This window comes from Colias philodice, chromosome 11 (genome assembly GCF_061535455.1).
Source record: "Colias philodice isolate Cphi_HAF_F1 chromosome 11, ilColPhil1 Martin Lab GWU primary, whole genome shotgun sequence".
Lineage (NCBI taxonomy): Eukaryota > Metazoa > Arthropoda > Insecta > Lepidoptera > Pieridae > Colias > Colias philodice.
In genome coordinates, this window is record NC_143096.1 from 7160243 (window position 1) to 7186548 (window position 26306).

At 31.8% G+C, this 26306-nt stretch overlaps 1 protein-coding gene across 8 annotated transcripts in view; it reads right to left on the reverse strand.

Annotated features, from left to right (window-relative positions):
* The window catches only part of dnc (phosphodiesterase dunce), a 264431-nt gene that overhangs the window by 59367 nt on the left and 178758 nt on the right, over positions 1 to 26306 (reverse strand). For 3 of the 8 annotated variants that reach the window (XM_089700919.1, XM_089700918.1, XM_089700917.1), the window contains exon 1: positions 25554 to 26278. The exons of the other annotated variants lie outside the window; for them this stretch is intronic. In XM_089700919.1, the coding sequence (XP_089557045.1) occupies positions 25554 to 26272 (719 nt within the window). In that variant the 5' untranslated portion in view covers positions 26273 to 26278. Of the gene's footprint in view, positions 1 to 25553; positions 26279 to 26306 lie in introns of those variants that run through there. 8 annotated transcript variants of the gene reach the window in all.

Here is a 26306-nt window from a genome sequence, read left to right on the forward strand (position 1 = left end):
AGAAGTTATGATATCTTATGGACTTGCTTTTGTAGAGTCAATAAACTCTTGAGTGAACTCAGTTATAAGTTGTTGGTTAAAAAAAATCGTATGTGGCGAGCACACTTGTCAGAAGTGAAACTTTTTTGGCAGGTTTCAAAGATACCAAAATGAAGATACAAAAAATACTCCATGACGTGACGGTATATCCATGACGCGACATTGAAGTTTTACTCTCAACGTGCCTAAAAAGTTTCACTTCAAAAGGTTTAATGTTACTTTGTAATTTTGATTATCTTTAAAAATGAAGAGAATGTGAATGCAGTAGGAACCAGCGGTTTGGCACGTCGAGAGCACGTGGCGTGTGAACTTGACCGATGACGTCAGTGCCCTTCACTCTGATGCAGGCAAACCTCCATAGTTCGCAGATACTTCGTATTGTAAGAAAAAAATACAACAAAATAAAAATATAAGGTATTAAATTAAAATCATGAAATAATTTACGTACACACGTTTACGCACGCTCTATCTTAGCTCTACATACTGTAGGATTTCCTCAGATTAATAAGTATTCGTGAAACTGATTATTGTTTTTAATTTTAATTATCTATTAATGTTTTTCTTAAAGCAAAATTGAAATGCCATTAAACATACACGTGGGAAATGTTATATTCGTTTAATTTCAAATAATAGGCATTCTAAGAAATAATTATTGCGTACCGTAAAGTTTCCTGAATTAGCTTCATTATGCATTTATATTACAAATTGTATACTGCATATTTTGTAATATTTGCATAGGTTGTAATTATTATAGAAAGGTTTTCTGTTTATAGAACCGCGTTTTATTTTTGCAAAAGAAAGTGTTGATTTTAATTTTTTAATATGATTTTTGTGTTTCTAGGCATGATTAAATATGTGTATGATTAAATTTGGTGTATTATAAATTAATTCACATATATAGAACTATCTAGTTACAATACATCTGATAAAATTACCTTATTATAATAATAGTTGTGGTTAAAGTTAATTATAGTTGGATTGCAGGTGGAAGTAATTGCAGTAGCGTCACGACGTCAGCAGCTGAATTATTTATACCTACTTATTTGCTTTATAATGCATGCACCTTAAATAGTACATATTCCATTTTTCTATTGTTATATCATTGTTTCATAAGGATTATTTTGTATTTACGAGAGTATATATATAGATATATATATAGAGTATATATATAGTAGATATAACATAGTGGCTCACTTTGATATTAAATTCTGAATTATAAAAGAGGATAATAAAATGACCAAGCAGTTTTAATATAAATTAATGTATGTAAAACTGAATTATATTTAAGAGTCCTACAAATTAAAGGCATGTTTTCAATAGTGTAATATGTTAACTATGTAACAAGTTAAAAATTCTAAACATGTTATTTTGATATTTCATACAATTTACGTAAATACTTGTCGTAAAAGAGAATATAATATTTTATTATTCAGGAGTTCTTCGTGTTAGACATTTACATTGAAATAAACTTAACGCCACAAAGAGAGATGATAAACGGAAATTTATAAATCTTTCTCGCAAGTGATGTCTTCCAGACTTATTTTAATGCTACCGTGATTTGTGAGGCTGCAGTACTTAAATAAAATATTTAAACATTGAAATAAATAATTTCCATTACAAACTATCAATAACACACAGTAAACTTTCTTTGCATATCTATTTTACAGGTCATTGGTGTCATTGCTCGATAGAAAGTGTCGCTCAAAAGTTAATACAATATCCAAAGCAAAAACAAAATGAAATCGCCAATTAAGTGTCACACGGTCAATAACACTGGAGCTAATTTTCTGTACAGCTATTTTACTGCAGGCCATTACTTGATAGAAAGTGTCCCTTGACGGTCACCATATGTGGACGTAGTAACTCGGTAAGTGGATAATTGCGTGATAATAGCAAACGGTGTGTTCGCTATCAGTCAACATGGCTATACGTAATGAAGGCTACGCTTGCTATTCTATCACGTAACTAGATCTCCGTAACACCCCTATCTTGGCCGCCCTGTGTTGTAGTCAAGTGGGCTTAGTTCACTTTATGAATGTTTAGTCTGCTTTGATGAGATACGACGGTTCCTTGTATACGATCATGGAGATATTATCATCTTTACTACTATTATAAATTGACTAAGTTTGTAATATTAATGTTTGTTCAGGAAGGAATTTGTAGTAATTAGATATGCTTATACTAAACTGCTACTACTAAAGGTAGATTTAATATTTTAACGGAAGGAGCAATGGAAAGCGGAAAACGAAAATCATTCGTTTCATTGTTTATAGGTTTAATATACAGATAGGTATGTAATACAATAATGCTTAAAAGCTTTGAATTGAATATATTGAGATTGTAAACGTAATTAGTTAACTTTTTCCTTGCAAGATTTTATAGGTATATAAATAATTTTAGGCTAGTAATAGTAAAAGACATAAACAGTTAAATAGCAAAAAGTGAATTTGACTTGAGATAAAAAAAAAACATCTCGTACTACTTAAATTCAAAGAGGACGGAACATACACTTTCAAAGCTCGGATTTCACTATGTAGGTTGTATTTAAACCAGTATTGGAAAGTGATGTGATCTGGATCAATTATTTTGCTAATTGATCATAGCTTCATTACTGTTTGTTTTTTGTAGTATTCGCACAACGAGTATAGCTTAACATTTATGTGGATTGTTAATAAAATATTACCTTCTCTATGCGGATAAATTATTATCATTGTATCTAGATTAATTACAATGATTACAAAAATAGCACAAGGGTTTAATAAATATGTAATAAAAAGAACCGTTATATATCCGTCAAGTCTAAATGGATAACATTTTAAAATACTGTGAACTATTTGCATTATATGTTGATATTTACCGGGTGTGATGCGGTTGGGAGTCATCCTGACTGCTGCTGCGTTTCCGCTTGCGTCGGAAGCACCAGTCCTGGCCCATCGCATCACAGCCAGCGTGCCGCGACCCTCCTCCACCCAGTGCGCTTACTCTCAATCCCTCGCCATTAAGCTTGTTTTTAACTTTTTCACTAATTATACACTATCCTTCCTTTCCAAAATCCAGTGTCCAAGAGTCACGCAGAAGTTAAATGTCAATACAAAGACATTCAACTTCCAGGACTCTGCGCCCAGTACTATCGCAATCGTCAAATCACAGTCTTTGATTATTAAGTCCGATTTCAATTTGCTATCGCACAATCAAAATATGTTATAAACGATATTCATTCGGCGTATAGAGTATATTGCTGCATAATATGTATTTATTCGATCGCCGTACGATCTATCAATGTTTCAGAATCGTTGACATATTTACTGATATTATCGGAATCACAATTTGAATATATTTGGCACTGGTATTACTTTGTTCTGTCTCACTGTCTTCGTTCAGAATTTATTCCAGATGTTAGATTAATTGGGTTTTTAATAACCACCCACGTTTGGTTTATTTACGAGCTTCCGTTTAATGTCTGTTATATGCACAAAACAAAAACGTTTATAAGTGAAGCAGCATGCAGTCTATGATAAAAAGCGCTTACATTCCAGCATATTCTCCTGTATTTCACATTTTCAGGTAGTGCAAAGGAAAATGAGGCCAATAGAGCACGTATCACTTTATGCTATGAACCGTTTATGGGAATGCGATTGTAAAATTTTCCTCGGAACAACTAGCTTTTACGATAAAATACCAAATCCGGTTATGTACAATATTATCAAATATTTATCTAAACAATCGATAATACGTTTTCTAATAAGGTGATAATTTCGTATTATGTGATAAACGGCGGTACATTTCACTGTAAAAAGAAAACTACGATGAGCTATTATTTTACAATATATTTAAATATACGTTCATTGGTATTCATGTTATATGTACAAGTACATAATATCTACACAGCTCCATGAAGGCGAACCCTTTTAACATTTTTAGGCTCGATCACTGGGACATAAAATATGTCAGGAAAATGGAAATGGGTACGTTTTAGATCACAAGTAATGTATCGCTCAATATCGGGCATTCTTTGTGCCGAGTATCTAAATTTTAAACAAATAAGTTTCTATTAAATCAAAATTACCAATCATATGTATTTATTTCACATTGCTTTAAGTACTTTTTCCTTTACATACCCATCCCTTATCTTATTTATAAATTATAATACATAATATATCATATCAGTATATGATTCATTTCTACGGTTCTATTATTCTTTTATTACTGCTCTTTTAATTTTATTAATTAGGAATACTTTTTGCTATAATATGTATTGTGTATGTTAAAATTATTATACAAAGAAACTTTTTGAAATTATATTAAACGATGAGAGAAATTTATAAATCCATACTAATATTATAAATGCGAAAGTAACTCTGTCTGTCTGTCTGTTACTCAATCACGCCTAAACTACTGAACCAATTTGCATGAAATTTGGTATGGAGATATTTTGATACCCGAGAAAGGACATAGGCTACCTTTTATTGCGAAATATGTACCACGGGCGAAGCCGGGGCGGACCTCTAGTAAAATATAATTGAAAGTGTAAAATACAGTTTCGAAAAGCTCAAAAAGCTTCATTCCATACTTACTAATAATCTACATGAAAACTTAACAAATATATAACATAAGGTAATTGCTGTTTAAAATATCTCATACCATCTCAACAAATCATTGCATATTAATTAATTAATTATGCAAAGTGTATTAAACCATATTAAATGCTAATGAAATTATTGTTTACACTCATGTGGACATTAACGCCATCTATGCTTCATTCTCGGAATCACGTTGAAAGAGAGTAATATAATTGTACTTAGCGACACCTATTTATTCAGTTTAAATTAAGACTGTGAATGGAAATTTTGTATTATTTTGCGATTGAAATTATTAATGATATTTTGTTCATTGTTCCAGTTATAATATTATCAGATTCATGCTAATAATGCTCTACTTTCCTAATGTTCTATATGCTTTCGATCTTTCTTCTAATGATTTTATATGCTTTCTTGCTTGAAATTGAATTATTTTATTGTTTAAATTCTATATAAATGAATATGATATGCTTTGCGTTGTACTGCAATATAGCAATAGAATATGAAAATAAATAGGCCATGCAGAATTTAATAAAACAAGTACATATGTATTCAAAATATTAAATTAGTATATTCGCATTCAGCATTCCATAATATATTTTAAAAGAAAAAATGAATTTATAGTGATATCAAGAAATAGTTAAATAATTAATGAATGTTGTTAAATGTTTATTAAGTGACTGAGTGTATAAACTTTTTGTTGTATGTATTTTTATTTCATTGAAACATAATTCATGTTTCAATAAATTTGAATTCGTTTGAATGTAGATTTGGTTGTATTATGTTCAACATATAGTGTATTTTGCCTTGTTTTTGAAGTCTAAGATGTTGATATGAGAATAATTTACGTGTAACCGCTATACACTACGAAATAATGCAAACTAGAGCGTCTCTATTTGAATCTATAACTAAAAGGAATACTTATAAGGAGAGCGGCACATAGAACATCACATATAGTCACAGAGCATGTGGCTGCGGCATACAGGGTAGGTTTCATATATTGTTATTGTGCATAGCATCGAAAGCTCGTGTTCGTGTGGGCGCGGGGCGTGTGTCGCGCGTGACTGGTCGCGCTGTCGCGGGACACTGGCGCGCCGCCCCGGGCGCGACGTGTGACGTCAGAGCGTTTCCCGGTCCGCGCATGCGCACCGCACACTCACGGTACTCAACTCTAAGAGGACTCTCCAGCTAGACCTCAAATTCGCTTCAGACCTTAATCGATTTTTAGCTGCAGCTCTAACCTAAAGCTGATACATCACTATTGAGTATGTATCTACCTTTATGGAGAGGGTTCATTCACCTTTAGGTAAATTTAATAAAATGATTTAAAAATTACGTTGACCTTGGAAAATGATATAATATTAAGAAAGCTCAATTGTTTTGATGACATAGTTCATACACTGTGTGTTAATTTTATAACAGTAATATACAATATTTGTTCTCCGCATATACATGACGTGCTAAGCAATGATACAGTACTTCTCTTTATCGAAAATAAACGTTTAAGTTTTAATGTTATTAAAGTAACGAAATCAACGTAAAACAAAAATCACATACAAGAACTGAATAGAATTGAAACAAAAGCTTTCATTTTGGGTCAAATACGTTGCTTTAAAAGTAAGCAAGCATTGCCAAAATTGATAAACTTTTTTACATTTTGTTTCAATAACTATTTACCAGTATACTTAAATGTTTATACTTGTTATTTGAAAATAATATGCTATATTTAGCGTATTTTATATAGTGCTAAGAGAATGTGAAGATCAATCATCAGATGGTAGGCAAAAACGTATCTCTTAAGCATCTGCATCAAAGGCGGTATGGTAATGTGCTACGTGTGTCAGGTTTCTGCACTCATTTTTTTCCCGACTTCAACAAACTGAGAGTTATGTTATAGTAACTATTACGTATTTATATCTTGTATTTAATTGGTATCTGTGGTTTCACATCTGACAATGATGTCTTGTAACCAGTCGTATTAAGAAAATCATCTCGACATAAAATGCTACCATACAAAGTACTATTTAGTTTATTTACTTAACAAAAGTTATTAAATACAATTACGCAGATAGCAAGTCGTATCGTAAAAACGAAAAAAATGCCAAAATTTTGCTCACTGACGCGTTGTGATTGAATTGGCTATTTTTAGATTTTTTGTTACGTAGACTATAAAAACATTATCTGCTAGTAGCTTCATTCTATAGCCATTTGAACAATAGCGGTATTTTGCTTTAGCTTTAGGTTTTGTTTTTATTTTGCATGCCTTTTGGCAAAGAGGTTCAGCAAAAAGACCTAAAAGTTTTTTAACTTCCACTTCTCGAAAGAAATAAAACTTATTTTTGCAAGAAATAGTCACCTTTTGTTCAAACCTTTTAAATGTAACTAACATATTATAATAATTTATTATATACCATTAATGTGTGTTCTGTATTTTTTTTAATAGTTATTATTAACTTCAAAAGTTGTGTCCAACTTCACGTGTGATTGTATCCTATAACAATTTTCCATTTTCATTTTAATATTTGAAGACATTAACGTCTATTTTAGATTTATGAATCCTTATCACGAAAAATATCAGAGGAGTTATCCATATAAAGTAAATAAATACGCTACGAATTGAGAGCCTCCGTTTTTGTATCACCGGACTACAACACAATTCAGCCTTTGTGATTTGCTCTACCTATGTTAGAAAGCATCAGACCAGACCCTCGGTCCCTATTTTCGTACACTATAGATCCAAAATGTTTGAAATACCATTGCAGAGCTTTCCCGTTAACAATGAACGGAACGGTGTCCCAGTAAATTACATTTTAGTGACATTGTAGGATTGAGCTACAAACGAGCTACGGTGTACTGCTACGATTGCTACGCGTGTAGCCTCAGGGAACATTCTCCTGGTTGTTTCTATTCTGAAAGTAATTGGGGTTTTAATTAAGAAATATGTTCTTTGTAAAATAATATTAGTTTTGTTTTTAATATGATAATTAGCTTATTAGCTAGCTTTTAGAAATGTGGTTCAGTTAAAATATTTTTTTAAAAGCCATTGAGATTTTAAGATGACTAGAAATAGAAAATATTTGATTTGAAAAAGTATTTTGGTTTAATTTTAAAATTAAATATTCCTTATGAATTGAATTTTGATTCTTATTTTTAAGCTATACTATACTTCTATTGGAAATGTGTAAAATATTCAAGCATATAATTATGTGTTTAAATTGTTTAAACAAAGTTAAATTAAAATAAAAAAAAAATTATAAATGTACTTTTTGTGATCATATTATTGTGTTTTGTTCCCTTTTTCGTTGCTTTTTTGCAATATTAGGCATTCCGATTGAATTACGGCTTATGTAAGTAGGTGTATGTATCTAGTCAAAAGTTACATACTTATTAAAGTGTGTAAGTTGTAATTAAAAAACTTAGTTACTGAAAATTCCTTTTCTTCGTATATATAACTTTATTACTCAACAATGAGTCATGGTTTTTTTTACTTAAGTAGCCTCTGTAATGACGCAGCATTACAACAGCTGTTTACTGTACAGAATGGGACCAGTATAAATGAATAATTTTATTACTTTAAGAACTTGGTGACTTTATTGTTTGAGATATTTCTTTGTGCGAATTTTTAAGCTTTTCTGAAGTATGATTAGACACCAATCTCTCATGGACGTGCTGTACTATATATTAAAGTTTTATCATCTAGTTCTTTAATTGATTGAAGATAGATTCAATTAGTTTTATGATGTATATGGTAAATCATTTTAAAGGTATATTACAATGCATTAATTAATTAAAATTAATGTGATAAAAAAGGAACTCGATAGAAGTAATCATGTAATAGGTATTTTTTCGTTAAATGAATATAATTTCACAACATTGTTGCTTCAACACAGATTTAACAAAGCATCGTTAACAAAGGGTACGTATTTATAAATTAAGTAATGAAATTTCCAACAATGAAGGTCAAAGGGATAACACCTTTTCTAAGAACAAGATAGTAGATATACCTAGTTTCTAAGAACAAATTATCAAAGCGAATCAATATTAATACAAATCCATTGATACACATAATATATAAGATTTTGCCTGACCTCTTTGAATATCGACAACGAAAATGAATTAATTAAAGCAAATAAATAAATTATGTATAACCATCTTCTCAATAATTGTTTCTGACATTTGAATTAAGCCAGAACCAAGGCCAGAACCAATAAAATGGATTAATATAGCACAGAGTAATTAATAATTCAGATGTCAGGAGATAAGCAAAAGTAAGTAGGTAAATGGAAAAGTTTATACATAACATAAAACTTACAAGGAATAATTAATTCAGAATAGAGATGAAGAGTTATGTTTATTTTAATTTATTATAATATCTAGTTAGACTTAGGCTTAGTATAGAAAAATAAGATAACAGATACGTCTTTATAGGTAGTTTATAATAATTTGCTAATCCCTCAATTATAAAATATGTATTACAGAAACCAAATGATAATTTATGCAGATATCTGAAATATAACGATACATTTTCAACTTTCAACAGGAACACCTCTTAAAATGTCGGTTTTTAGGGCGGGGGCCGGGGGTCGATTCAGTTGAGCTATGACGTCATGAACGTGACGTCAATGTGGGGGTGGGGCATCGCGGAGGACAACGCTACTTAGCCAGCCAATACACATAATGATAAACAAATTTAATCTTTATTGTATCGAGTTAAAATACAAATTGTATTACTGCGATTACCTCGTATGAAAGAGGGAAATGAAAAAATATAAACTTAAAAATACGAATAATATAAAATAGCCGTATCATTTACCGCATTGTTATGAGGTCGATAAATGTATTGATATGTTAAATTAATTATTATGAAATTACTTATTATTTGATTTATAAATATTGTGTAGTTTAACGAAATGTAAAACTATATTTTTAATTGAGTAAGTATTTACTTAATATTTTTTATTTGAAAAATAAAGTTTATGTGAGTCATTCATGTACATTGTACATTAATTATTTATCTTGTATTATTATATAAAAAATAAACTTAAATTATTACTAGCGCCATCTTGCGGGCCATAGCGACATTAAACAATATCCTAAGCTTGAGTGAACACCACATTTCTTCCTGGCAGTCAACATAGATGGCGCTATTTCAAAAAAGTTCTTAATGCTTTATTTAATCTTGATTAACATTTCGAATTAATAAAGAGGAAATGCTCATATTAAAGTGAATATAAAATTAAAATATTTTCTTAATTTTATAGTTACAAAGTCAGCCCTAATTTATGAAAAAAATGTGCGTTCTCTATAGCTAGTGTTAAAGTGTCAATAGTTAGTTCAAAGATGGTTACAAGCATGGACGTATAAAAAAAGACGGACGCCGTTTTACGAACAAACAACGTGAAGCCACCGTAGTAAGCTAGCGATCGTGTAAAGACAATGAACACGCACACACTCTCACCATAGTAAGCTAGTCGGCCGCCATTACGTCGCGAACTACCGACTGATTAACTGCGTCACTGTTTCACAAAAAATATTTAAAATGGCGTCACGCGTGGTTAAATGGTGTCGCAACAGTACAATTTTAAATAACAAAACACAAGGGATTACATTCCACAGGGAAGCAAGTTATTTCTTTTATGTTTTAATGACAAAATTATTACGGCAAAATTAATAGAAAAAAATACAGCCGCCATTGTCATCAGGACAGCTGTTGCCATAGTGTTGCCATGGCAACATGGCACACACACATGGATGTGTCGCCGCCATTACTAGGCTTCACTCAATGTTTAGGCGATACTCCGTCCGTCTTTTTTTATACGTCCATGGTCCATGGTTACAAGAATGAAAATAATAATATTTAAACTAGGTATTTACATCTTGAGTTATTTGGGTTATTTGTAGAGTTCTGTGTTTGTAAATATAACCGCTGATTTTTTAAAGAACTGGATATATAAAAGATCCATTCCAATATAATAGTGATAATAAATATTAGTTATACTCATACTTATATTTTGTTATTATAGTTATGTTTATGACTGTGAAAACCCGTTTATTCTTACTAGGTTTTACCAGTAAATCATAAGATTGACCTAATATATTACCTATGGTGTATGTAATACTTTTTTAAAAGATAGTGTTTACACGAATTTAAGCTGACCATATCTGGATAAACCACAGCTCAACCTAGCGAAATGGTTTGGTATAAGAGATTTCTACTTCTTAAGATTTTAAAAGATTTGTGGTGATACATTCCAGGTAAAAGAAACCTTTAAAGGTCGCTACAGTTTGTCAGTAATCCCGCTAGCGATTTATTCATGCGGATTCCCAACTGTACAACTAAAAGAAAAACTTTTGCATTTTCATCGTATTCGATTTATTCATCGCTTACCTACATAAAACTTCCTGCAATACGATTTTATGCATCAGTTACCGATTGCGATTCAGAAGCGCTTAGATCATGGTTCTACTTTTCGTTTATATTGTTATATCTGCATAAAATATTTCAAAGTTTGCACGATCCAATTTCTCATATTTTAAATCGTCATACAGGTATTATATTACTTGAGTTTACTCTATTTAAGTGTGGACCTAAAGCGTGGGTTTTAGAGCTTATGTTGTGTATTGTAATTTCGTTGTGTGACAGGCAGTTCTATTACCCTAATTGTCTTTTATGAATTCAAGGCATTATCTCTGCGTCCAGACAGAAACATGTTACACATCTAATTTATTAAAGACCTTGTTAGTTCAAGATATTTTTTTATTACTGTAGATAGGATGAAAATAAGTGAATGGAGGCCCAAGTGTCCATGATTTCTAATAATAATTGTACAATGCTGCGAACATGTGTGATTAAAGCATTATAATATAGGAGAAGGGACTTAATTAATTTGTATTTAAATGCTCATTCCAGATGTTCCATTATCTAGAATCACACTATCACAACCTATTTCTATGAAGGTGGCTTATGAAATATATTTTAAGTACCTACCTACCATTTTTTGTTGGTATGCAATAACAGGTATTTCCTTTACATAATAAATAATAATATGTAAATAAAATATCCTCGTTAGTAGCCGAGGACTGTAGCTATTGATATTAAATTTCTCGGTTTCCGCTTTCTTTCAAGCTACGGTTGCAAGGAAAAAGGCAAGATTTGCACATAATGACACTCCTAACACGTTATTCAGTTTCAAACATGGTTTCGAATGTAAAAATAGAATGAATGAATGAATGAATACATTTTATCTTCAGTTTATCTCTTTCCCAATATTCATCTTAATCTGTTGTTCAATTAAAATTGTATATCAATAAATTATACGCTTTGTCATAAACGGATTGCGATGAAAGCTCTTTTTCTACGATAACGAATTTATTTCATGCGCGACTGCTTGAAAAGTGAACGCTTTAAGCTTGAGTGTACATGGATGGTTATTTTCAACGTTTCTGTCTGTATTTTTATTATGAGATATGAAAGCAAATAAACGTATATGTTATTTGGCGGTAGGTGATAGTCGGTGCTGAGAAGTAACTATAGCAAGAAGAAAAAATGATTGTCAACTTTCTATGCAGTATGTCAGTAGCACCAAGGTGCTACTGACATCATAATCAGACTCTCTTTCTCTCTCGATTTCTACTCATTATTATTCGATACATCGATCTTTGACCGTATTATACATCTATCTTAGCATGGATAAATTAAAGCTCAATTTTCACAGATGGTTACCAAAACAAACACACATCAGAAAATAGGAGGTTTATGGGAGAAACCCAAATTGATTAATTGAGACGGTGATAGGGCTAAATGAATGAGAGAGAAACCGATAACTTTCAGAAAAAACTACTACAATTACCCTGTTTAATATATTATGCAGGTACATTGAATTTACAGAACTGAAAGTTATACCTACTACAATAAAAAGCGACTGGTCTGCTTGAGTTAGGTCAGTTAGGATATACTTTAATAATGTACTTACGACAGCCTATCATTAATTATATTACCTATTATGTTATGGTTTTTTATATCAGTTAAAATTTTATTAGGCTTTTTAATGAGTTAGTAAGTAAGTATACAATTGCCGATTAGCATAGTTTCACGGTGTGTATGACTTATATAACATCTAATTGTTACCACACAATAGAGATTCCGGAGATTTTCAATGCTTGAGTTAAATTATGTTTAGAAAGCAATCCAATTCGAAAGCAATGCAAATTGTATTATAATGTTCCTATACGGCCCAGACGGGAGCTTAGAATGCGAGTTATATTCTCTATTGTGTATTCATACATCCATTTGTGAACGTGCATTTGTATTCAACCACTATAAAAGCTTATTATAAATAAATAAATCATATATTTGTGTGTATGTTTGAGATATAGAGCCAATTCTAATGCCAGTTAATTTTGGAAATATAATACGTTTCCAATTTCACCGTTATGATTTTTGGTGCACTAGTTTCGAATAATATATTTAACGACGATTCGATTGATAGCTGATATAAAACCTCTCTAGATTTGAACAGGAGAAAAATTCGAGTAAAGATAAATCAATTATTGAGTTAGATATTTATGATGATGTTAACATCCATTCTTTGGATTATAGAGAGCAGAAATATCGATAATGTAGAACGTTATAGGAAAAAGAGAACACGATATACGTCGTGAAGATGGTTTTCGAAAGGGTTTGATAAAATGAGAAGCGGATGGGAACGTTGATAAATATCCAACGAGTTACGATATGCAATCTACTCTGATGATTTTCGCCTATTTGACGTATGTTGATGTGGTTCTTTTACTCGCATTTTTTAGAGAAAACCGGACGCCACTAACTCAATATGTATAGTCATAGCCAAGGTATTCCAACTTATACTCAGCATAAATTTTATCATGAAGCTACACGGCTACCTTACATATTTAAAAAAAAAGTGTTAAACTATAGATTTTATACTCAAATGTTTTCTAGATATTTATTTTTCAAACGAATTTTCTCATTTCAAACATTTAAAATAAATGTTAAATACGAAAGCAGTTCATAATATAAATTGCAAAGTTAAAAGTTCAGTCTCCAATTCATTATACGATAAAAAAATTACAAAATAAGGGTGGCGAATTTGCTTTAGCTTGTAATTTTAAGCTCTCCTACGTTAGCCGGGCACCGATTACTATATTTATAGTATTCTATATCAAAAACGTTTCCTTTTATAAGCTACTAGTGGTCCGCCCCGGCTTCGCCCGTGGTACATATTTCGCAATAAAAGGTAGCCTATGTCCTTTCTCGGCTATCAAAATATCTCCATACCAAATTTCATGCAAATTGGTACAGTAGTTTAGGCGTGATTGAGTAACAGACAGACAGACAGAGTTACTTTCGCATTTATAATATTAGTATGGATTCTCTTTAGTCACTTCGAAGGAGTTTTTTTGGTCTGTTGTTTACATGTTATTTAGATAAGTAATAATTTATTTTTCTTTACGTTGAATAAATTATTGTTTAGGTATTGGTATTAGTCAAATCATGTTTCATCCATCAGACGAACACGTTTAGATACAGAAGGTTTAATTAAACGGACTATTTAAACATGATAAACAAATACTAGCTAACATGTGATTTATCTAAATTGAATAAATAATGAAGTCAAATATTTTTGCGTTTTTACATAATAATAATTGGTCATAGATACACAGCCAAATATTTAACGTTTATATTGATAAAGTTAATATTTGCTTTGGGCAATATTTTTTGGTTATGAAATTAGCAGCAATTCACTTACGTACGTTCATATAGTTTTGTAGAAGTTAAGATAGTCCGTTTTTTCCTTCCACGGCTTGCAACTTACCTGAAAACAAAACATTTCTTAATTATTAAACATGTAACAATTATATAATGTTGTAGACAATTTAGTGTTAAATCTGTGATGATTAAAAAAATGTGTTCAAATTCAGAATATATGCTAAAAAAGGATACTAGACAATAAACATAGGCTTAGTAAGGATCCGCCTAGTCCTATATTTGGTATCACAGAAGATGAAATAAAAAATCAGAACCAGTATATGTAGAGCTCCCCATTCAAGGACAAAGTTCATATACGAGAGGTCTAGATGAAACCCTGGATGTACTTATCTAAGATATATTGCAATTACGCTGAAATAGTACGATTGTCGAGTTGGATTTGGGGAAAATGTTGTATTTTAATCCTGGATAGAGCCAAAAAGGTTATGTACGAGTATGTGATTTTATACAATTCAGTTTACTTGCAATATGATATGGCTGAAAGTTTAAGTAGTAATTATGGTATAAACAATAAATTTTACCAATCAAAGATTGCAGAAAGCACTCGAAAGTATGTTATTTATTGAATCATGCATCTTAATATTCAAATCCAGTTCAGACATTCAACAGCAACCGGGAAAGATAGAATTAACTTCCCGCACATATTATATAAGACATATCAGTAATAGATTTCCAATAATTAAACTAAAAGCGGAAGTAGTTAAGAGAAAATCAAGTTAAAAGATACGTTTACGATATAAATACGTTAAAGATATCGCAAATATAATTAAAATAATGGACGGCCTAGATAGCGTTAAAAGAACAAGCACGTGATGAGAGAAAATTATTACTTCGAGAGTGATTTTATTACATACAAAATTATGATTGGCGTAGCGTGTCATCATACCCATCCTAAAAATGAATGTTATTACTTATTACGTTTGAAGTTTGGACTATTCGTTACAAGATTCTGTGATACGTAGGAGTGTTTGACCCCAATACGCTTTTCAGTTGAAAAAGTATTGTAGATACTTACACGTTCTTTAAGAAAATCTGAAAAAGCCACAGTTGGATATGCATGCAACGTGCGATTGAGTGCACGCCTACTGAATACGATGAATAAATGTATGAGTGAATATGTTTGATGCATATGAGTTTTACGTTGCCCTTGCTACAATATATGTAGTTATTCTTCGAATCCATTTCAGTGTAAAATATTGTATATGTGTAAAGTGCTTCAAAAGTAAAATGTCGGAAAATTTAATGAAAATGCACGTTGCCTTTGAATGCAGATTATCAGAGACTGAAATCTATATCTCATAAAAGGGCTTTCAATATTCTCGCATATTTTCCGTAATAATAAATATACCAGCATATTCTTTTAAATACCAGATTTTGAACCAATTTTTTGAGAAGCGACGCTTTCTGTATTATACAGACATTAAGTTATAACATTATAAAAAAAGTTTATTAAAATAGAGGCAGATTACTAGTACTTACTTCAGTTGTATACTAAAACTATTACAGTGAAACTTGGTTAAGTGGGACCTGGATAAGTGAGAAACCTCCATAACTGGAACTTATGCTGAGGTCCCAACACTTTGGCACTGAATTGCCTCTGTTAGTGGGACGAGGTAAACCTCTATATCTGGGATTTGTTCTTTCGATTTATCATCATAGTTACCTCTATAACTGAGACAGCGAGTAAATTTTATATGCATAAACCTCTGTAACTGAGATAAAATTGTTTGTTTACTCATTCTTATTCAACCCACAAATTCCACACGTAATTCCAAGTACGTAAGTACCAATTTTGAGCTTCAATTACCTTCATTTTTATTTTCGCTTTACTATCATACAGATGTTTATTTGAAAAAATGTCAAAACGAAAGGTACAATCGTTATCACCCCTCTATAAATGAGACAGATATTTATTTATACCTGTATATCTGAGACACTGGGTAATTGGAATACCTCTATAAGTGAAACGACATTGCAGGTCCCTTGATGTCTCACTTAACCAGGTTTCACTATATGTACATTGTACGTATGTAAGTAGAGCCGTACGTTATAATATGTGTTACAAGGAATAGTTGCCTTCTACGTAGTCGTGTGCTATTCGAATGTTGATAAAGTAGTTCAATTAATTTGAAACAAGACATGTCATTGTATTGATTGATTGTAATCTATGGAAAGCTGTCACTGTTGATTCTATATCCGTATCGTAAACCTGTATTGTTCCTGTATTCTGTAACCTTAAACTAATCAAGTGAAAGAGGGAAAATAGTACAAAATAATTTAAAAATGATAAATAATATGAGCTAGTTCATTTTCCAGTCGCATAAATAAGTTGTGTCGAAATAAATAAAAGTTTTAAAAGGCTCAGTTTCCAAGTTGCAAGTATCACGAACGATCTATAGAGAAGTGTAAAAGAAAGTGTTAACAAAGAGATTGAAAAAGATTTATACATTTCTCTATACGAGTATTTTTTAGTAAGAAGTGGGTATTACCATGGTACATTGCTACATTACAAAATCTAGGATATAACCACGTTGGATAATTTAGCAACGTTTACATTTTCACCTGCGAGAAACATTAGTAGATATATATTACTAAACATTAAGATATTCGGTTATGAAAGTATTTGGTTAATATCAATAGCTAGGCTTAATAGAGTCATCAGGAATTTATTATTCACAATAATAATGTGTACTTTAGCTATTAATAATTAACATCAAGGCCGCTAATAATTAAGTGAGTATTGAATGCGATTACGCTCTTTCCATAACTCTCACTTCGGACCACGTACCATAACGTTAGGCTAAGACGATGCAATAATGCAATTGCATTGAATTTGAATTAAAAATATAATGCTAAGCAAGATAACATGATTGTCAAAAATTGTATTTCTCAGTAATTGATTCAAATGTAATCTTTTGAGAAATAAATGGCTTTAACAGTAATTCCAACAATCAGAAGTCAAACCAAAAATAAGATGTACAAGATGTATAGTGCTAAAGGACGACCTTTGAACTATTTAGTTGTATAATGGAGCATTAAGATCTTAAGTGGTGTAATAAAAAAGGTTATCATTTACAGCATGTTATCGAATTTATTAATAGATATCTAAATATAAGCATTAATTATATACAGCGATGGAGTCGATAACCCCTAATCCTACCTAAATCCCTATCAAATTGATTGTTGTAAACTCGCATTACCGGTATGTGTCATAAAGTGTTTTGTTTGACATTTACATAATTACTAATGTTCGTATTACGGTGTATTTACATCAAACGAGTGAATGCTCATTCTAACCTCATTATGTCAAATTATTTTATTGTAAAGATGCGTCTTTCGTTTTACTTAGTGCGTTCGAAAAGATTCTATACAATGTTCTAATACTGAACAACACTGAATACGACTTTTCTTTTACACTAAAAGATCACCAAAGAATGCTCTTGCTTTAGCTCTAGCTACGTTCATTTGATCATGCACGTTAGAACAAAATGAAGGATTGGACGATTAAAAAAAAGCTCTATATAACTGTGTCCTAAATTTTGGGTTTTGTATTTGCTTCATCTGCATTCGTTGGGTTATAAAAGTGTCGGTGGATACAATTTTATGTTTTCCAAACGTCGAATTGGACGGTGCCAAACTGGAGCAATAAAATCTAGATATATAGAAGTATATGTTTAATATTTAAACGATATAAACATGTTCTTTTCATAATTTCAATCTATTTATAATAAGTTTAAAACAGACACAATGTATAGCGAGCATGTTCCTGTTTTCGACTGAACTAAAAATTCATACCAATTTACGTGTTACAAATCTATACTTAAAATAAATCTGTAGAAGGGTATATTGAAAATATTGAAAAAATAAATAGCAGGGGGTGTTACTGGATCGATACCAAACCCAAATATGTGATTAAAAAAATTTTTGTCTGTCTGTCTGTCTGTCTGTATGTGAAGACATCACGTGAAAACTAACGGTTCGATTTCGATGAAACTTGGTATAATTATACCTTATTATCCTGGGCGTAAAATAGGATACTTTTTATCCTGAAAAAATACGAAGAAAAAAAAAATCTTAATTTTTTTAGTTTTATCCATAGACGTTGTTCTGTAGAACAGCGAACACACGTTGGGTATTATTATACGCCTAGCCGTATTTGAGTCCAAAATGGAGAAATAAACCATCCACGCGAAGACCGACATCCGCGCGGACGAAGTCGCGGGCGGAAGCTAGTTACAAATAAAAACAAGTGATATGCAGAGGTTTATCAGAACTCCAAACTAAATTAAACCAAACCGATATTTCGTGCTTGTTGTTGATGATTTCGTAGTGTTTTTGGATAGAAATGTTTTCAGAGAACTGACCGAGATGAGTGATTCATTGATAAAACATCTGCCGTTGCCAACATGATCGGCGTTTCAAGTCTAGAAGCTGGCAAGTAAATCAAGGAACGGACTATTTTTGTATGAACATGCCAGGAATAAAATAGCTTCATACATTGTGTTACTTCCTATTTTTAGTATGTCACGGGAGAGCAGAGACGCTAACAATAAGAATAGAGATGATTGTGTTGTAATTCTTACCAAACTTACTGCTGTGCCTGTCCTTAAGGTTACATTTTACGTTTAGTAATTTTCTAAGCACCATACTTTTAGTGATTGCCTATTCAAATGAAAAAGGACTCTACTATATAATGATCTTATTCAATGTAAACTATACGAATGTAACCAAAGGGTAAATGTGTTGTGAAGGGCTTCAGTAAATCCAAGCGGATTAACTTATTTTACTCAAAGCTTTGTGTGACACCGGTACAGATAGTCGATATTTTTTCACGCCATGTTAAAAACATAACAAAAGAATAAAAGCAAAAATTATTACCAAGAAGCTTATATCTAAACACTGGAGATATCGTCTAGGATTGACGACTGACGAGAAGTTCATTGACCCTAAATCATGTTTTTTATCCCTTTCACACCAAACTTGGTATTGCCACTGTTAATACGAAGTTTTCCCAAGGCTACTATGTATTCTGTAATATTCTGTGCAAAAGGTTAGATTTTGTACATGAGTTCGTTGATAAATTGCCAACAACATCATTCAGAAGCATTGTTGGATGAGACAATTATTATTTATGCTAAATAAATTAAGTATCTGAGCCAATCATTAAAAAGTCACACTCCCTGATAATGGGTAGGTAGTCACCATAATAAAATTATAGCAACTCTCGGTTTGACAATATGGCATATGTATTGTGTCAAAAAAATTTCGTCGCTTCGAATATTTAAGTTAATGTTGTTGCGTATTTAATAAATACACACACCGGCACAATTAGCGGAACAGAAACCGATGCGCAAGAACATCGTCTGGGATTTGAACGAATGGCAGCAGGTTCTCTTTACTGGTGAGTGCAGAGTTCTTTTAAAACTGATCGATGGGAGACAGCGAATATGGAGACGCAAAGGAGAACGCCACATACAGTCTAATTTTGAACACACAGTGGCTTATGGTGGCGGCTCGATTATGGTTTGGGGAGGGATATGTTTGGGAGCTCGCACGGAGTTAGTGATAGTCACAGGAGGGACCATGACAGCAGATCGATACATCAGAGACATTTTAGAAGAACATGTCACATGTCACATTTGTACCATTTGCCCCATTTATTGGTGACGACTTTATTCTAATGCAAGATAATGCTCGTGCTCGTAGTGCACAATCGGTACAGGCATATCTGAGCCACGTAGGTATACCGGTAATGAAGTGGCCAGCAAATTCCCCCGATATGAATCCGATAGAGCATGTTTGGGACTTGCTAAAGAGAAGGGTTAAATCCAGAATGCCACCCCCCAACAATCTGAATGAACTTGGAAACGCATTACTTGAGGAGTGGAAGCGGTTGCCTCAAGAAATCATCGATAACATAATCTGTAGCATGCCCGTCTGGGCTGGTAATGGAAACCATAATCAGAGGAAGAGGGGGAAACACTCGTTATTAATTTTGCTTTAATTTCATTGTTAAATCATTTAATGCTTACTTTTTTTATTTTTTGTGATGGTTCATAATCATCTAAAAATTTCACTTATTTCAAATTTCTTTATTTTTCAATAAAAAATAACGAAGACTTTTCAAAGTCGTTGTTAAAAGATGTTAATCAATTTGTTATTTTGTGTCTAATTACATTTTCGTCAAATATATGCGTTATTATCTCATAGTCTCATTTTTTTTTCTGTTCCGCTAATTGTGCCGGTGTGTATATTTTCCGAAAATAAAGAATATATTGTATTTTGCAAAATGGCAGAAGTGTTTGGAAACCAAATTCTGGCCTATAATTTCACAGGCAAGTGTACCTATATTTACGTTATTTATAATATTCCTCAATACTCATGCATTTACCTGTTTAGAATCATTTTAATGGCAAAAATCGTCAAATTTATCATCATTTTAGTAAGCAATCATGTTAAATAAGTTCTTTTCCTAATACTTTCATCATTTTTCAACAAGTTTTCAAAAAACAAATTTAACAAGTAAGGTAACCATTATGACGGGTTTTTACGGATAGCGACGAGAATATATTGCTAAAACAATATTTTGATGAATATTTAGAACACCATTTTAAAGATTATACTTGTAATGAAACAACACACGACATCGGTATTGCACTCACATGTGGTTTTAAGATTGTTCTTTTTTACATTGAAATTTATACTTTTTAACCTAATATATTTTTTTGTTTTACGTATTTCAGCTTTCCAAAAAATGAAGTAAAAAGAAATATATTATGTGCCTATCAAGGGTAAAATTATTGAGGATTACGACCCAGAAAAAAATACCTTTTGAAATATAATTATATTAATTTATAAAGTTAGCAGTTTTTCTTTGATGTTTTTGGCTTGAAGTTGACCCGTCGAAGCAACGCGTTTAAAAAGAAGATCTGAGTAACTTACAATTGGGTAAACAGCATCTGATGCAAAACACAACTTTCCTCTATTTACAAAGGATGTTAATGATGTATATCGGTTAATATTCAAGCTTTGTAGCCAAAAGTTATCAAGCGTTATTTAAAACTATCATTCTCTACCAATTAAAATTGTATGTACCTATAAAGGTGATAATTCTTGTAAGTTGACCAGTAATTATAATATAAATACTGTTAAAAATATATGTCGTTATTATTATTTATAGACCATGATTTTTAGTTTTTTCTATTTCGAAAAATCCTGAATTTACAAACCAGCGTGATCACCCACAGAAAGAGACAAAAAACATAACTGACGTCATTCAAGGTCATATTTTCTTGTTACAAGTTAATGTTCATATTGCAATCTCCAGTGTTTAGATATAAGCTTCTTGATTATTACCAAAACAGTCCTCAAACCTCAAAAATCCTCAGTAAATATATAATGTACCTATTATTTTTAATGTTATAAGGGAAATAGGAAAGCTTTTTTCTTATTCTGTGGTATCTATTTAAAGGAAGTCATTCAAGGAACTATTACATTAAGCATTAATTATTATTTCATCTTGTATGGCTGAAAGTGATTAATATATTTCGTAGTGGCTGTCCTGTAGTTCGATCTTATCCCATATATTCTTCGCTATAATTGGACCGAGCTAGCATCGAGTAAAATCCACCCTTGCAAGGGAGATGGCATCAGGCTGCACTATAATTCCTTAATCCTAATTCTGATCCCATTTCATGGTTGAATGAAAGTTTGAAAACTCATCTCCGTTGTACAATATCTTATGCAGTAGTATTAAGATTTTATTAGGCAAATTTTCACCAATATTATGAGGAAACTGATACAACTCTTATAGTTATCTTATCTTATGTAGGTAACAGGAAAACAAAAAAAGACAAACAGAAAACATGAAAAGAATGAAAAGTCTTAAAATACATTTTTAAACTATATCTAATCTTATGAGCAATGGAAAATCTATTTTCATTTCGAAGTTAACAGAAAGTTCCGACACAAGGAAATCTCATTTTTACATCTTCTTGAACTACATCTATCTTCAACATTTAAAACATTTAAAGAAAAGTCATTCGAAAGAGCATGTATTTGTTAAAGGTCAGAACAATTACCTCCTACTTATTTATATGAGAAGGAGGTAATTGTAAGTAGCTTTATAGCTACTTCAATAGGCCGAAACCAAAATTAATAGATACACGTTTCAAATTATTCCGATGCATACCATAATCACTACATAGTATAAAACAAAGTCGCTTTCCCTGTCCCTATGTCCCTATGTCCCTTTGTACGCTTAAATCTTTGAAACTACGCAACGGATTTTGATGCGGTTTTTTTTAATAGATAGAGTGATTCAAGAGGAAGGTTTATATGTATAATTACATCCATTAAATAGTGGGGAAGTACTGTTATTTTTGAGGTTTCTAATGTGATGTCGTAAAAAATTACATTTTTTCCGCTTATATTGCAAACGCAGGCTGAACCCTACGAGTTTTATCAAAATAATGTACCAAGTATTATACACATTGAAAAGGTCTACAGAAAAGTCCGCGATGGTATATATCTATCTCTTATGGATAACCCACAATAACATTTTTTTGTCATTTACTTTTTACGACAAATAATAGCTAATTTTCGAAGCGATTTTCACCAATACAGCATTAATCCTTAACCAATTAAATACCTTGAATACATTGTTCATTTAATATAGATCTATATGGCCCTTTACACCGTATGATTTAAGTGAATATTTTCGAAGATATTACAGATTTAAAAATTGCGGGACGTAGCGTTTGCGGCGGTACCGGCCGGCCGGGCCGCTATGTTTTTATATACAACGTTCACAGTTTTTCTGTAGTGTATTTAGTATCAGCATTGCACCCGTGCGAAGCCGGGGCGGGTCGCTAGTAATTATTATAATAATGCATAAGTGTACTTCTCATCAGATATGAGAGTATAATGTTATGACTACACTTCAGTTAGACCATATTATATTGTAGACGTACACCAAAACAATTTAGATAGTAATATGAATATTGTAAATATTGTATTTGGCGTTTTATATGTATGTAGGGATTCAGTTATTGTGTGGAAAGTTGTTTATAATTGTTGGTAAACGTCTGATGTTATTTGGCACAAACATGAGCTCATTGTTGAGTTTAATGATAATAATATAACTGTTTTGCTCGAATAATCTAAATATCACAAGAAAAGGAAAGGTGATTGTTGTAAAGATAAATACCAAAATCGTACATAACACGATATAATTTATGTAATTATTGTTATTTAAATTTTAAGTATGTAAACATACTAATTTTATTTACTATTAGTCACTGGGGACAATAATTCACAGCAATACAATTCATGCACATCTGAATAAATACACATGTTTTTGGTTGTGTAAATGCTTCAAAACTATGCCATAATTTTAAATATAGTGATGTTTTAAATTTATAACATAACGTAGTGACATGTTTTGAAATGTGGAAAAATAATATGTGAATTAACAAATTAGTTGTGGAAAGCAATCAATCATAATTAAGTAATAGTATTTTAAACTGCTATTGGGTTGTGAAAATTATCTTTTTAAATGTAGATTGTAGATGTATAAATAAAACAAAAATAGATATGAAAATTAATGTTTTCAATTATTTGATAAAAAAATCTTCCCCTAATTCTTTTCGATTCGAAGCGACGGAGATTCAATTTAGCGGTAACAAAATTGTTTCTTTTTACTTATTATTGCGACTGAAGATTTTTCAGCAAATTGCAAATAAAATTGCATTTATTTATATCTTAAACAATTTTATTTGCAATCCAAGTGGCATAGTCGCAAATTGTTTGGGTGCAAAGGTCACGGAAAACTGCTTTTTTGCAATAGGTAACTAGTTACCTGCGACGAGAAGGTTAATTACGGTTAAAACTATAAGTACCTACTCATCGTATATAAAATAATAAAGTGTAAAAGATGGTAAAGCGATATTCAAATAAAGCATCTACTCTAATGATGTTAATAATTGCAAAATCGTTCTTACCAACGAATGTGTGCAATAATTGGAAGTGATCCTTCCCTAAGTATTTATAGTGCTTATTTATTATTAATAGTGCTGTTATCAGATGATGTAAATAGTTACATCGTCTGTTGACGATAGGTATAATCTAAATGTGTACAATATATCTATCTTCTATATATAGGTAACTATACGTACATATGAATACGTAACTGTACGTCACATCTTACGAAAATTACATTAAATTGTATTGTTATGTGCAATTGATATCCAGCTACTTAATTGAATTCGGATCAACGTGTAATCTATACAAGTACTCGACTGTTATCAGCGATATTGATACAGTTAGCGTAACAATGTTATCTAGCTGTGAATAAGAGATATGGCAATTTGTATTTTATCCTATCAGTGATGTTATTACATGTAATGTTTTATATCGCAATGATAAACGGTTGCAATGCTTCTGGTGATTCAATATTCGATTTTCTTTTACAATACATCTTGAAATTTCTCTTGGTTAAAGGTTACACGAAGAATAATTAATTTAGCTCATGTGTTTTGTTGGTATAGGATGAAAGACATTACAGACAATTATGTATATAATATTCATGTATTTTTTTATCGTTAAAATTATCACACTAGTTAATTTTAATTACGAGCATATCAATCAGAACCACGCCGGCTCATTTTATTTTATGTGACAGACAATGCCAAAGAGTATAAATAATTTTTATTGTTATGAAAATAAATACAAGAATTAGAATTTTCAAATTATTGAATTTATTTTATACGGTAACCTTTGTGGTGCTGTTTATTACTTTTATATTTCTTTAGTCTTCCGAGGGTCAATTTTATTATTGCAATTAATCATACGAGCAGTTGTTTCTGGCATAGATTCAAAGTACTAAAAGTAGGAATTTTTGTGTGGTTTTAGAAAAATAAATATTTATTTATTTATTTATTTTTACACTTTATTGTACAATACCAGTAATGTATCTAACTATGTATCAAACTAAATACTATTTATTTTTACACTTTATTGTACAATACCAGTAATGTATCTAACTATGTATCAAAATATGTATCTAACTATAGTGTATGTAAGGCATGTAAAGGTGCAATTGAATATAAATATAATGATGGTGTAATTTCTAAATTTGAACTGTAAATCACCTTTCAAAGAATACATCAGACCCATCAGAATCGCTGCGAGGCAATATTAGCTTTGGAAGCACCATTCCTTTCTTCCGCCTGCCTCGAATTCCAGACGGCACTGGCCATTGTAATTCACCCGTTGCCATTGGACTATGCGGGCTTAAAATAGTAAGCCGACGCTCAGGCGGCGGCAAGCTGAGTTGCTGCAAGGCGCGGCGTTCTGTGCTAGCGAATAAGCCGCGTCTTTTTTCAGCTGAGGTCCCCATGTCCTCTCCAGACAATGCCCTCCGTGCCGGCGCGCCCCGTGTCTCACGTACATCCCGTTCGCTTGCCGTCAAGAATGAGCTGCGATGGATGCGAATGGATGTACACGAGCTTGCGGGGCGCGCTGGTGAAGTATCTTTGCTGGGTCGCAAGCTTTCCATAGATCGCGCAGTTTCTACGCGTGCTGCGGCCAAATATTGACCGCTCGTAATTGACGTCTGTGCAACCTCACATTCTTCCTGACTAGAACTCGAGGTTCCACTGCGTGAAAATGTACTAGTTTTTGAAACAAAGCTTCTATCGCTATATTGAGCTGTTGAAATACTAGAAGTGTTTGCGTCGTTCGATTCAGCTGAGGCTTGCTGACGAATCAAACCTTCTTCCAAGGAAGAGTGAACGACCCGAGCGTTCAGTGAACTGAACGCTGCGAGCTTAGGTCGCCTGATTTTCCGTTCATCTTCTTCCTCCTCCATTTTAAAGGCCACTTATAATATCAACTATAACACG